The sequence below is a fragment of the Halichondria panicea genome, chromosome 10 (genome assembly GCF_963675165.1).
Source record: "Halichondria panicea chromosome 10, odHalPani1.1, whole genome shotgun sequence".
Taxonomy (NCBI): domain Eukaryota; kingdom Metazoa; phylum Porifera; class Demospongiae; order Suberitida; family Halichondriidae; genus Halichondria; species Halichondria panicea.
Genome location: NC_087386.1, coordinates 6,151,292 through 6,165,863, shown reverse-complemented (window position 1 = coordinate 6,165,863; position 14,572 = coordinate 6,151,292). Strand labels below are relative to the sequence as shown.

The window sequence follows — 14,572 nt, the reverse complement described above, 5'->3', positions numbered from 1 at the left end:
ATGAATATAGACTAATAGTATATAATAGAAAAGATGCCATTATTGACATTGATCTATATAGGTGTGGCCATCATGCATTATAGATGAATAGCCAATATGCGAAGCACACAGTACAGCAAAGCGCATGGTCCGATTATTACAGCAAGAGACTCGATCCAACCTCCTCCAACAACTCTCTCACCAACTGCAACAACTAAGCTGAAATGGATCCTCTAGAAGCTGAAGTGTCCAAGTTGAGGCAGCAAAGAAAAAAGCACAGGCAAAAGCAGGACAGTGTAGCCCTTGAAAATGACCTAGATTCTGAACTGCTACTACTGAGACCCAACAAGAGAGGAAATCAAGCTCAAAGAGTATATACCCACGACACAAGTGTGAGAACAACAAGCAAAACGGCTAAGTTTAACACAACTGTGTCTAAAACTAAAAGAAAGCGGGGTAGAGTACCACCGCCTCGTGACACAGTACCTCTTCACACGTCGGCCACTGGTATGAGCACTGAGCTGGCACAATAATTATATTTATTTTGATATCTGTTTTTAGAAGACCAATGTGTTGACCCTGGCTTTGAGTTTGGTGATGTTCAGCTGTCAGAGACAGAGGATTCAGGTTAGTATTGACTTTGCCAGTACAATTATACTTATGTTGCGACTGTTCTGGCGTTACGAGTACGAGTAGAGTCTGTCGGAAATAATTATAATTATGGTATATGTATTTACATTCTGTTATAGTATCAGATAATCAGATGAGGCTAGATGACCTGCTCCAGAGCATTGATGTGTCCATAGCAGATAACCACCCAAAATCAGATTGGCGAAAACGTATGGATACCCGCGAGGAGAACTGGGAAGCATTCCGCAGCAAATTGTTTGAAGAAGTAGTCATGTACTCTTCAATGCCTGCTGATTCTGTAAGTTATGATGACCATAAAGACTTATTTCCATGTATACTCTACTATAGGCTTGTTTTATGTGTGGTGACGAAAGTCCTCAAATTCGATGTCATCAGTGCGGCGCTTCACAGTACATGTGCAATATCTGTGATGTCGTAGCTCATAAGCACCAGCCTTTGCATGATCGTGAAGTGTGGTATGATGGTATATTTAGGGCAATACCACCAACAACTATTGGCTGTGAAGCTGACTCAACTCTACTTTCTACTCAAAGTATGGACAGTTCACTTTCACAACAATTTAGATGACAATTTTTGTTGTTACATGCAGGGGTATGCATTCCGTTCAGCATTCCATGGAGATATCCTCTTTGTAGTATCGGAACAGTGACGGTTTGTCCCAGAGAGTCAAAAAGGATTGTAGTGAATTTAAGAGGTACTGTAAAAAGTGTTCAATCTTCAGTGTTATTATAAATACAAGTTAGGACGCTATGACTTGAATGATGTTCTTCCGATTTGTGACAACTGTGGACAAGAAATCCACTTAGAAACGCCCCATGATGTAATAAGAGAGCAATATTGGCCTGGTAATCCTGCACGAAAATCCGCACACATCTTTGATACTGATTTGTTCCTCTTTTACAATCTGTTGAAGAAACATAATCCTGGTTTGTCTGAAGTGGGTTTTCTGAGAACACTAGAGCAATTTTCTTTGTCGAAAGGACGAGTAAGTGCTCATCATGCTGTCTCATGGCCTTCTAATTATATGTTTTACAGGTCGGATCACTAAATCCTGCAACATTTGGAAAGGCTTTCCGGGAGTGGCGCTACAGCAAGTTCTCTATTGGTGAACTAAAGCATTCTCCACTATTTGAATGTCCGTGCTGCACACCAGAACAGCATTCTGTTCATTTTGATGGTAACAAAAAACTACAGATATAGCAAAGTCCCCAGGTAAGTACTAGATCAACTTACGTGCAATATGTGATACGGTTTCCATTTAATTGTAGAGGCTCGAACACTCAGTATTACGATGGAGGATTCATTGTGCAAAACGAAGAGGTAGATACGCATATAGATGTGCTGGGATACTTTGATGAGGTAAGTTTCAATCTATTCACTTTGCATTTTCCACTATTATATAATTTATCTTGAATCAAGAAGACAATAGAAAGTTCTGGATTGTGTGGAACTACTCGCTGGAGCTGCCAAAGCTGTCTCGAAGACAATGGCCAATCTTGATGAGACTGGCTTGGAGGTGGCAGGATGCAGGCATGCCTTAGCTTTGAAAGCTTTCGAGGAGAGATGTAAGTGGTAGATTCTTATAGTAATAATGCTAGATGGAAAAATTAACCTTCCTTGTAGATTTGGATATCCTCATTACCTCCACACAAAGTACTTTTCTAAAGCGAAGTGTGTTTGGGCCGACGTTATGTGTCAGTATTGGCCCTGGGCCAAATCAAAGGTGAACTCCTGTCCCGAGACTAAAGACGCAATGTCTTCCCAACCATGTTTGTCTGTGATGCACGCTAAAGCTCACTCATGGCATTGTCAGGTAGGTTATTTTTAACTATTGTAAAGTTCTCATAACACATTGTAATGTACAGGTATTATGGGGTGGAAGGTGGCAGCCAAATTCAGCAGCTGGAGCTGGGGAAGAAATGGAGCAGCTCTTTAGCTATCTCAGTCGTTTCAACTTAACAACAAAGTACATGAATGCAGCTGGTGTGTGATTATATTTTTGCTAAATAATTAGTGGTTATCTATTAGGCCGAGAAGAACAGCTAACAGAAGCAGCAATGTTTTGGAATGATAGAAAGATCAGTAGTCTTCCAAGCTACTTGAAGTGTCGCTTAAACAAGGTGTGTTACTTGTTTGCATATACGCTATTTTGTGTGTTTATTAACTACTGTAGACTCGACGTGATCTGGGTGAACTCAAAAAAGAATTGCTTCTCCTTCAAGATAAAGTTAGTAAGGATCTGACCCCTGAATATTGCGAACAATGCCGTCAAGAGGTGCAAGAAATCGCAAGGAATATGTAATTATAATTTCTGTCTGGTAAATAGCTTCATTTGTGGTTAACATTAATTTTTAGGAGAATGTTCAGGTGGTGATATAATTGATTGCGAACAGCAAAGAGTTGACTACTTCCAACTGAAGATGTCGAACGACACTGCAATACAGTTGCAGCCACTGGTTAGAGGATCTAATTCAGCAATGAGTATTTTAACAGGTATATGCAGCTATAGCCTTTATCTATAATAATAATATAATAATAATAATATTATAGGCAATGAACAGCTGTATGCTGAGGCTGAAAAACTTTTCTCTTTCATGTGACTCTCACCACCAGCGACGGATGTCTGAATTAAAGAGTACGATAGTGCAATCAAATGCCATTTCTCCGGATCAAGTTGATACCGAGTGTGAACTAGCTGCAGCAAGAGCAGCCACATGCAAGTTTAAGGAACGTATAGAATTAGGGTACTTAACAGCTCAAAGGAGGCATGCCAACATTCAAAAGCTGTCCAGTATGTTTATTAAATGTGCATGGTTGTGTTTTATGAGCATGAAATTGTGCAGCTACTAGCAAACAACGGGCAAAACTCAGGAAAGCAATATCAAATGACCACAAAAAACTCAAGAAATTGGCAAAGCAGTACAATGATCTCATACAGCAATACAACATGGAACTGCCTCAAGCCATAGACGAAGACATTTTATCAGGGAACTTTCCTTGGTCATCCCTTTCAAGTAAGCTAGTTATAGTCCAGCATATAGGTATACACTGTGACCGGCTTGAACTCTTTCGATCAGGTCGCTATTGTGTGTCAGTACAAGAAAAGCACAAAATTTCTACTGTGTACAACCAAATTCAGCGACTGAAAGAAGAAGAATCACTGCTACTGTTGGAGATGACCCAGTACTTGATGTACTTTAAAAGTTCTGTACCAAATAAGCTTGAATGTGATATTCAAGGTATGTTACGAACGTACCTGTAGTTGTTGTTCCTACATCTCTCTATAGCTATGCTTGATAGTACAAGTGGTAAACGATTGTGTATACGTATTAACATGTGTATGTACTGCATGTATTATAGATTTCAATATCACAATCTTTTCCAGATTAGGGTCATCTAAGGTAAACATCTAGGCCACAAACCACTTAGCAACCACTTAGGTCCTAACAGCTGGGATAGCCTTAAATTATGTCCAGGGTATAACTTAACTATGATAATTCCCTTTGATATTTCCCCAGACATGCATGTTTGGGAAACTAAAGATTTTGTAGATAATTTTGTCTGGCTTGCTAAAAAGTACTAGTTTGAAAGTGAGTTACCATTGGTAGGGGGTAGATGCTCAGCGTAGCATAATTCAATCAGATTCATAGATATAATTATCACACTATAACAGTAATATTATTGTATACACATGCAGGTATTACAGCTGATATTCAGTCTTTAGATATATCCAGCGATGATGGCCTGTCTTCTAGTGTCACTAGTACAACACCTTCAGCTTGTTCAAACGTAAACTATATAACCTATTGATATTATGCATATGCGTATGTACATGCAGAAATATGCAGTCCTAACCAAGAACAAACGAACTTTGGATGGACTTTTGGCTATTAAGAGGAGTGGCCTCAGTGATGCTGCTAAGCACCTCAATTGTGCTGTTCAAGAGTTTAAGAATGAACCTACGTTCAGCGAAAATGACCAGCTTGCATATCTCATGATAGTGGAAGATAATGACTCAGAGAACGATAGTGATGATTATGAATATTGATAGTTTGAGTAACCAACTGACTGCATGAAATTATGATACTAAATTAATGAATAATAATTACTATGAGCTATATAGCAATACACTATATATTATCAGTTCAATTCACAAATTAATTCTTATTATGGCAATGTCTTTTTAAACATGCCTTTTTCCATTTCTGATTTAAGCATGTCGGGCATGTACCACAATTAGGATGTCGGCACCCATCGCAGACACCGCAACGACGACGTTTCTTTCTATCAGTTAGGGTGGTAGTGAAGACAGTAACTGTTGCCGGTGTCGGGGCACTGTTAGAGACAGCAGCAGCAGGCTGACTGGTAGGGCTAGTATAGAGAGGGTGGAACTGTTAGTGTTGATGGGAACATTTTCCTGTGTCGGGGCACTGTTAGAGACAGCAGCAGCAGGCTGACTGGTAGGGCTAGTAGAGAGGGTGGAACTGTTAGTGTTGATGGGAACATTTTCCTGTGTCGGGGCACTGTTAGAGTCGGCAGCAGGCTGACTGGTAGGGCTAGTAGAGAGGGTGGAACTGTTAGTGTTGATGGGAACATTTTCCTGTGTCGGGGCACTGTTAGAGTCGGCAGCAGGCTGACTGGTAGGGCTAGTAGAGAGGGTGGAACTGTTAGTGTTGATGGGAACGTTTTCCTGTGTCGGGGCACTGTTAGAGACGGCAGCAGGCTGACTGGTAGGGCTAGTAGAGAGGGTGGAACTGTTAGTGTTGATGGGAACATTTTCCTGTGTCGGGGCACTGTTAGAGTCGGCAGCAGGCTGACTGGTAGGGCTAGTAGAGAGGGTGGAACTGTTAGTGTTGATGGAAACATTTTCCTGTGTCGGGGCACTGTTAGAGTCGGCAGCAGGCTGATTGGTAGGGCTAGTAGAGAGGGTGGAACTGTTAGTGTTGATGGAAACATTTTCCTGTGTCGGGGCACTGTTAGAGACGGCAGCAGGCTGACTGGTAGGGCTAGTAGAGAGGGTGGAACTGTTAGTGTTGATGGAAACATTTTCCTGTGTCGGGGCACTGTTAGAGACGGCAGCAGGCTGACTGGTAGGGCTAGTAGAGAGGGTGGAACTGTTAGTGTTGATGGGAACATTTTCCTGTGTCGGGGCACTGTTAGAGACGGCAGCAGGCTGACTGGTAGGGCTAGTAGAGAGGGTGGAACTGTTAGTGTTGATGGGAACATTTTCCTGTGTCGGGGCACTGTTAGAGTCGGCAGCAGGTTGACTGGTAGGGCTAGTAGAGAGGGTGGAACTGTTAGTTAGGGTAGTATTGGGTTTCACATTCATGTAAGACTTCCACAATTGAAAAACGTTTTCATATTTATGACTGAACTCCTTAGCTGCACCAGGTGTAGTGATTCTTTGATAAGTGTGTACTTTGGAATACCTATGCGTAACGATAAAGACATCATATCCAAGTTGGTGCAACTGGTTTGCCTGGAGGAACACAAAAACAAAGTTAACATTCATAAATAAATGTACCATGTGTGAGACATCACAATTATAGAAAGAGTCCATAATAAAAGAGAGAAGAAAGTATCGAACGCATGCATACTGTGCATCAGTTGTAGATTTTGTCTCTGATCATAATTATGTTGGTAGCTATAAGCATGATACATCACTTCAGCCATGCAATTAACTTGCATAAGTGTGCAACAATCATACATGCAAGTAGTATAATTATCACTATGTAATTATAATCAATGTGCTGATAACTGGTTATAATTATTGTTTAAAGTCCGGCAACAATTCCAATGTAATTCCACTCAACCTTTTTGTGAAGTTGTGCCAATAGATCCGCAGGATACTTTCTTGGCTCTCCTACAGCCAGTTTCTTATGGGAAGGTGGAAAAACGGCCTTACAGGAGGGAAATTTATTACAACGAATATGACAGTATTCTCCACATTGACACCGTCGTCTTGGGGTGGCATGGATTTCTACAAAATAATTTTAACGACACTTTAAACAGGGTAAAAGACAACAATAATGAAATTCAGGCTGTTAATTAACAATGGATACACTCACTGTAACTGATCGACTATAGTTGCAACCCACTAAAAGGGCCCATGCAGGTTGTCACCCTTCAGCGGTTGTAACCACTAGTGGACCACATTCATAATACTGAGTTGGGCAGCGTCGCAAAAGCAATTATTGCTGCATATAATTATTGTAGCCATAATTATGTATACCGTATAGCGCGAAATTTTCGCGGATTTCGTGGGTTAGCAATCCTACACGAACATTAAGTCCACGAAAATTGTTCTTTAATTAGAATTATCTGCTATATATAATTATTCCGGTATATATAAGCTGTCATTCCGCGAACATTGTGCAACGAATGCTTTTAGAGGCCATTCCACGAAATATAAGTGCTTCGAAAATATCGCGCTATACGGCAACAATTTTCTGCTCCCCCAATTTGTCAATGGGATGGGTAATTTGGATACTTATAAGGCTTTATGATAAAGTTTTAGGTATCAGGCCTTCATACAGAAAAATGACAGGGGGGGGGGGGGGGGGCAAAATCAACATTTTAGAAAAATGAGCGGCGAGGCGATTATCTGTGTGTGTTAGCACATGGCCATCTAGGGGGGAGTCTGGGGGCATGCCCCAAGGAAAGTTTTGTGTTTAGACTGTCGTATATCGCATCTGGTGCATTTTTAGGAACTGTGGTGTCAGTGTCAGGGTTATTGTTATAATAGCATTGGGGAATGTAATAAAAATGCAGTTGCCTAGGCTGAATGGTACTAGATAAAAGCCATAGCCTGAGCAACACAAGCCTTTCTCACTTATATTAGTTAATGAAAGTCGCTCCCTCTGTACTTACAGAAAGTGACTTAGAAGAATAAATTGTGAACGTATGAACAGAAAGAGTAGTAGAATAGCAGAGCTTCGTAAAAAACTCAATATTGAATAATTAGGCAGAGTTTTTTGTTTGGTTGGTGTGTCACAGGCCGTAACACTGTGTGTTATGGCCTATATTTTCTTTTACAATTGCCAGGGGGGGAAAATTGTAGCCAGGGGGTGAGCGTCCCACCTCTATGAAGCCCTGGGTATACTGTCTGTATCAATAATACAAAGGCGGGTGGAAGGCGAATGGGCTAGATGCATGAGACCCTTTACCAACATGTAAAAAAAGCACTGCAGTGGGCATACAAACTTTTGAGTACTGGTAGTTCTACAAATAAATATAGTACACACTTAATATTAGAGTTAGCTATATAATTATAAAGGTATACAGACTAATCACGAACAAGGAAATTCAATTACAATTCAGTTCATGACATACTTAAGCGCCTCGAACATTTCCTAGCTGCTATGGACAGTAGTTAGGAGGGTAGTCTGGTTTATTCAACGTTCAAGGTTGATTAGGTTTCCCCTTCGAGGTTGGACTGCAGTGTATAATTAAACTTGGTATACATCTATGTACATGCTAGAAGTGCACACGTCAACTGAATCAGTGATGCAACGAAAAGGTCAATGTTCCAAAACAACATCAAAAATACTAAATTGAAATTGCAAACATCAGATTTTTGTTTCCCTCTGCAAATGCTACAAACTGATGTCCATCTACCGTAGTTGATACAGCGCCACCATAATTATAAGCTCAGACTTGACGCAATTTTTAGGACCTAAACGCTGAAAAGCGCCAACGGTTACTTTAATTGGCGCTTATAAAAAGGCGTGTTTGTGCTACCAAGGCAGCCGGCTTTACTTTTTTGACCCATAACATTTTTTGATGATGAATAGTTCTACAATAAGATGCAGCAGTAAAATACAGAGGCCAAAAATCAAACCGTACATCCACCTGTGTACTAGAGATTGCACTTGACACTATAGACGACTAACTGTAGCCCATAAACACCAGCTTGGATCGAGCACAATTTGGGGGTTCTAATAGTGTAGATAGACGTGCCTCGCCCATCCCCCATCCCCAACCATATATATAGAGGCGGCCATGCTCATAATTATTCTAATTCATTTTTCCCGGCTGGGGCTGTAATTATAATCACGATACTAAGACATTTCAGTGGTCTCGGATATACACGAGGGAACATGCAGCTATGAATTGTGTACTAGCCCAGCAGACGACAAGTGCAGGTGACGAGATTTTTTCTCTCACCCATGCAGATGTCTGGGACTCAGTACTGGAGTCAAGTGTATACAAGTACCTGAGATCCACTGACCTTCAGTGTGTTCAATATCTTTATCCATGTTTAGATCTACATGCACACTACCCACACAGCAGAGTCCACTTCAATTGGGCTAGCTAGGCAGAGCTGCTTCCCTGGAGGTACGTGCAGTGCTCGGATCACCGGAACCATTTACGCTATTCATCTATAATGATGGCCACACCTATATAGATCAATGGTCAATAATGGCATCTTTTCTATTATAATAATACTATTAGTCTATATTCACAAAGAGTATAAGTTGGGTCGTCTGCAGCCCCATGCCCAGCGCCGGCTCATGCTAGGTGGTGCGGGTGACAGAGGGCTGGGTGTAGAGGATGACCCCACCAAGGCACAGCTGACGGTGCAGGAAGAGGTGGAGCTGCTTGTACATCAGGAACCATAGAGACTCGACTAGTTGTGTCAGTAGCATAATTATGCACTTTTAGAGCCACCTCCCTCTGTTTTATATTATATCTCACTTCATGCACACTCTAGCTGGTATATTCAGGTAATAATTATTGTGTCAACCCCATTAAAATTCCATTATTGATGTTGAAAAATAATTGATAAATATCGATACATGTACATGTATATAATTATAAGATTATTACACTAGCAGAATTAATTAAGTGTTCATAATAGTCGAGACAAGTTTCTGCGTAGAGAGGAGCATACGAACTCTCCGAGGCTATCATCCTCTATATTCCAATTAACGAGCATCTCAGGGTTGGGTTCAAAGTTCACAACTTCGATGGTAACAGACGTTCCCGAGAGAGCCACAGTGTTGTCATGACAACTGATGACATGGTCAGGTAGCAATTTGGCCGTCACTTGAGCGAGTTGATCGACAAAGTGTGCAGGTGTGTGGGCATGGTCCTCGACTGTGAGGGTGGTGGAGATTGTGAGGGTGTGGGCAGTGAGGCCAACCTCAGACATTGACTCAGAGCTATCCAACATTCGGATAGACTGGAGGGCGTGAGAAAAAAATATAAATTGTGAACATAATCGATCACTATAGACTTACATCATTCTTCATCACTAACAGACCTGTTACCGGGGCAACGCTGGGGGAGGGACAAATTCTCTTAGCATCCGGACCTGCATGTATACAAGGCAACCATTAATTAGATACAGCTCCTTAATAATATCCAAATATTACGTGTCATTTAAATTAGGGAGGAGGCAATGTTCGCTTACTATAACAAGATTCCAGAGTTTTCTTGAAGAGGAGGCGGGACATGTCAGCTGGTATTGTGGGCGGAGTCTTAATGGTAACCGTTTCCCCGTTGGCCGGCATGTAGCAGTTGACACCAAATTCTTTCATCACTTTTTGTTTGAGGAATTCCATTTTGGACGCCTCCCCATGAACCAGCATCACGTTCTTAGGAGCAGCCTGAGGCAATTAATACAGAGTACAGTGTAGTGGGCATTTTCATACTTTTCGTACATGTATTAATTCGAAAATTTAAAACTGCATGAAAAATAATCCAAAAAAGTGTCTACAAGAGGTCAAAAGTTCATAACCGTACTAAGGTGACCCTCCAATTATGGGATCTATTAGGCAATTTTCTGACCTCTAAAAGTAGCGACTGGTGCGTTGACAATTATATTTTATGTCACATTGCAATTGCTGAGCAGTTACAGCTGGAATACACGCACACACACACACACATATACAGTCAGCTTACTGTATCCCTAATGTCTAACATGTGTATAACATTTGCATAACGTGGTATAATTATACTGGTATTATGTCACACTTACGCATAACAGTTATGCGTAAGTGTGACATAATTATTATCACGTTGACTTTATGTCTAACATGTGTGTATAACATGTGCATAACTATAATTATATGCATGTTATGCACATTATATACTGGTATTGAATGGAATACTAACTATCAAAAGAATAACATCATAACTGAAATACTAGACAATGCACGAAACTGAGTCATATTATACTACTTTACGGTGGTAATTTGTGACTTTATACATCACTCTATGCAATATAACATATGTGTATAAAGGAGCCCATAAAGAGAAGGAGCAGCTGACTACGGGGATCACGTTTCGTAAATGGCTATGACCGCATTTCCATATTATGCAGAGTCACTTAAGTGATTGAATCCCTACACGTGTTATACGCAATGCAGGGCTGCGGTTTGCAAGCACTTAGTCGCTTCGAAGTGCGGTTTCACGGGCAATTACGAAACGTGATCCCCGAGTATACGTTGAAGTTAGCCACTCCTTCTCTTTATGGGCTCCTGGCGTATATAATGTGTATATATAGAACTATCTATATGTGTATAATATCCTAAAGTATAAATAGCCAATCCTGCACTGCTCTCACAAATCATGCACTGTGCATACACAGAAAGGTCATTCCAGTAGTCCATTCTAAGTAGTCCAGTCCTAGCCTCGAGACCAGCCGTTCGTTATCTGAAAGAACGCCTGGTCAAGTTCCAATGTAGCACTCGTTCTAGCTGAGTCAGCATTTTATAGCATCATAATGATATTCATTGGTAATACACCTTGGGCGGACCTTTGCGGGCAATTACCGGTCCAAGAAATTCCTGGACCATAGAACGAGTGCTACATTGGAACTTGACCAGGCGTTCTTTCAGATAACGAACGGCTGGTCTCGAGGCTAGTCCAGTCCATAGCCTCGATCCCAGGCCGAGTTTTCGCTTTTATAACGGTTAGGCGAACAACTGGGCCTGGTACTAGTTGTCTGCGCATGCGTCAAATTTTCATTGTATATTTGTGGTTGGCAAAAATATTTAATAAATCAATAATCGAAATTTGTACACAGAAAATGCACAGAGTGAGTACACAAAAGATGCACATAGGGAGCTGCTTCACAAAGGCCTGGGGAGTTGCCAGTTGTGCTGCAGCACAATTACAGTGACCCAGGGAAACTTCAGGATGATTGAATGCCTTCAAATTACGTTTCAAAAAGATTTAGCAGGCTGCTGGACTTCTGTGATTCTAGGCCCCAACTCGTAACTCAGTTAAATTTTGCTTGAGAAAACGTAGATTCTCTTGATGTCTCTGAGCTACCCAGCAACGCTCGAATGAGCAGGTCATACTCCAGTCCTGTGAGTATAGGACAATATTAAAAGAAACCAAAGACGGTTAAACCCTTACCTCAAACTGTCCAGTCTCGTCCGTTAGTATAGCCAAGAGGAGCACTGTTGGGATAGCTGGATATTAGCCATTGCTCCTAGATCCTGTACAGAGAAGTAGACATTTTAAATACGTGTAGATCTATACATATTAAATTTCTCGGTTATAGTGTCATTGTCGACGAGCTGATGATGGCAGCACCAAGTTCTCTAGCTCACACTCTTCACTTGATCCATTATATTAATGATGAAACTATAGTCTACCTACGTACCGGTAGATCTTGCCAAACATGAACAAGACTTAATAGCATAGCCATAGGGCCCACACAAAAATATCTGACCTTAACAAGCTTGACAAAGCTTTATACCTCTTCCCTTGTTGTTCAGTCTTCAGAATAAGCTTCAGAGAAGAGAGAAGCTTCAGCTAAGAGCCATTCCAATCGATTCCAATAATGATAAAACGGGAACTGACTTCTAGTACACGATAGTACACGAATATAAATGTCACGAAAGTGAACGAGAATATCCATTCGTCAGAATCTGACGAACGACTGACGCATGCGCAGACAACTAGTACCAGGCCCAGTTGTTCGCCTAACCGTTATAAAAGCGAAAACTCGGCCTGGGATCGAGGCTATCCAGTCCACTGATTACAGACAGCCGGCTGCTATGCAGTATCTAACCAAACAGTTGAATACACCACGTGGATTTTGGGCTGTAACGGGCCCGTAACAGGCATGAAACGCCCTGTGTATTATTGGCTGTGTATTTTTGTTTTGTTTTGCTGTGCTTTACATTGATTCTCTGTTGCTAAGAACTTCCTGTGTTTCGCCCATGCGTTTATGAATCTAATTAGCAAGGCGCCTGATGGACTGATATCAAAATCACATCTACACTGCTAAGCTGATTTGAAAGTTTGTGAGAATGGACTGCAGCTATCTTGATCCTGATCCTGATTCGTGGTATCCATATTCTACAAATATCAACACAACCCTGCCAGATGTCTACATTGCTCAAGCAGCAGTTCTCTCAGTGGTGTTTCCATTGAGTTTTGTTGGGATGGTCTTAAACATTGTGTTTATCTGTCGAAGGAAGACTAACTTTCTAGTAAGAAGGATAGTCTACATGACTGTCATCACTACACTACAGCTTGGAGCATTATGGCTTTGGAGCATTCCAGCATTCAAACGAGATGAGTCAATGTTCCACTTTTGTTACCAAGTTAGACGTGTGTACTTCAGTGTGGCAAAGAGCGGTTTACTGTGGATTACGGCTATACTGGTCTGCTCTATCTACTTTACCCTAGTAAGTTTCTCAAGAAGGCGTCCTTGTAGTGATCGATCGCGTTTTCTATTGGAATTTATATTTGTCATGATAACATTGCTTGTCGGGTTGGTGTTTAGTGTGCTGACAAACTTCGCTCTGTACCTCACTCAGCAAATGATTATTTTAGTCATACCACCTGTACTAGTACTAATAAGCTTCATAGGAAATGTTGTTTTAACTATATGGTTTTGTACTCTATGGAGAAGGCAAATTGCACGGAGAAGAGATGTACTGAAAGAAATAGGAATATTTTTTGCTCTATTTTTTTTTACTCTGTTTGTGTTGGGAATGGATATTTATGCCTCGGTGCGCATGCGCAAGCGAGGTATACGGTAGTGTGTTTGTGTGTCTGTGTGTGTGTCTGTGTAGACCGCTACAGCTGCTCAAGGATGAATCAAGTGCAAGTAAGAGTTTCTATAGGCTTCTAGTCATGTTTACTTGGATTTTAATTCGTGGATTTGCAAAATAATGCTTCGTTCTCAAGTTATGCCTAGTTTTGCTTACTTGGAATGCTATTGCAGCCTTTTCAGAAGAGTCCGTAGCAAAACTTATTCACCGAGTGTTACTACTCTACTTAGTAGTTAGCTCTGCATTAGAACGCTAGCTATTGGTAGCTGCAAGAGTGAGCAGAGAGCTGCAAGGCTCTGCTGACTTTCAGCCATTAATTTTAGACTTGAACTTTTGGCATCGATCGTTTTTAACAACAATCATGGTCGATCATTACCCACTCTATTCGGTTGATTGCATGCAGCAAAATTCATCATGATAATTATAATCAATGTGTGTATAATATAAAAGCTAGCTATTAGTAGTTTTATGTTATGTAGCTTTGGCACCTCCACCGAGGCATCAGCACCTGCGGTGCTTTCATTGTACTATCTTTCCTGTTACGCCTGTCGTGATAACACAGACAGTCATATCTCCTCTTCTATCGTGTTTCCCATTGGTAGTTTTTGGCTACATGTGCTACAGTTTTCATAGCAGAACAAGACATGTGAGGTTTGCCAACAGAGCAGATATTGAGACGGCTGGTCCAGGACTACGAACTGCTCCACCCTCCACTAGAGTCAGCCTACCTACGGACACAGCCGATCATGCTCCCAACTTCCTGAGTCCAAGTACAGCTGAGCTTTCAGAAGTGACGCTATTGATAAACTAATTAGTGACGTAATTATGATTGGACACATTAATTTAGCACATTTTAACTGTACAATGCATCTAGAGCTGCATGTATATGTTCATTTTAAATATATTGTGCTGTATACTTTTTA

The 14,572-nt window shown here is 41.1% G+C and overlaps 2 protein-coding genes, 1 long non-coding RNA gene and 1 pseudogene across 13 annotated transcripts; 1 reads left to right on the top strand and 3 right to left on the bottom strand.

Moving 5' to 3' along the window:
• The first annotated feature begins 85 nt into the window (after nucleotides 1-85).
• LOC135342702 (uncharacterized) lies at nucleotides 86-4,744 on the top strand. Of its 11 annotated transcripts, none has more exons than XM_064539522.1 (17): nucleotides 86-486; nucleotides 541-606; nucleotides 729-907; nucleotides 958-1,162; nucleotides 1,220-1,324; nucleotides 1,374-1,615; nucleotides 1,666-1,842; nucleotides 1,899-1,989; nucleotides 2,053-2,195; nucleotides 2,254-2,443; nucleotides 2,496-2,596; nucleotides 2,659-2,750; nucleotides 2,804-3,123; nucleotides 3,181-3,421; nucleotides 3,474-3,644; nucleotides 3,708-3,869; nucleotides 4,328-4,419. In XM_064539522.1, the coding sequence occupies exons 1-7, from the start codon at nucleotides 204-206 to the stop codon at nucleotides 1,828-1,830; spliced, it is 1,245 nt and encodes a 414-aa protein (XP_064395592.1). In that variant the 5' UTR covers nucleotides 86-203; the 3' UTR covers nucleotides 1,831-1,842; nucleotides 1,899-1,989; nucleotides 2,053-2,195; nucleotides 2,254-2,443; nucleotides 2,496-2,596; nucleotides 2,659-2,750; nucleotides 2,804-3,123; nucleotides 3,181-3,421; nucleotides 3,474-3,644; nucleotides 3,708-3,869; nucleotides 4,328-4,419. The 11 variants fall into 11 exon arrangements, with proteins under 11 accessions (XP_064395592.1, XP_064395590.1, XP_064395589.1 ...); XM_064539520.1 differs by having other exon boundaries at nucleotides 2,645-2,750; XM_064539519.1 differs by having other exon boundaries at nucleotides 2,496-2,613.
• A 177-nt stretch (nucleotides 4,745-4,921) lies between these two features.
• LOC135342495 (uncharacterized) lies at nucleotides 4,922-5,676 on the bottom strand. The gene is made up of 2 exons (XM_064539224.1): nucleotides 5,615-5,676; nucleotides 4,922-5,546 (listed from the first exon to the last, which is right to left on the bottom strand). The coding sequence occupies exons 1-2, from the start codon at nucleotides 5,674-5,676 to the stop codon at nucleotides 4,922-4,924; spliced, it is 687 nt and encodes a 228-aa protein (XP_064395294.1).
• A 3,769-nt stretch (nucleotides 5,677-9,445) lies between these two features.
• Nucleotides 9,446-14,572, bottom strand: part of LOC135342726 (integrator complex subunit 11-like) — a 61,558-nt pseudogene continuing 56,431 nt past the window's right edge.
• Nucleotides 11,611-14,527, bottom strand: LOC135342817 (uncharacterized). The gene is made up of 3 exons (XR_010396934.1): nucleotides 12,317-14,527; nucleotides 11,998-12,080; nucleotides 11,611-11,946 (listed from the first exon to the last, which is right to left on the bottom strand). It is a non-coding gene; the product is annotated as an uncharacterized LOC135342817 (long non-coding RNA).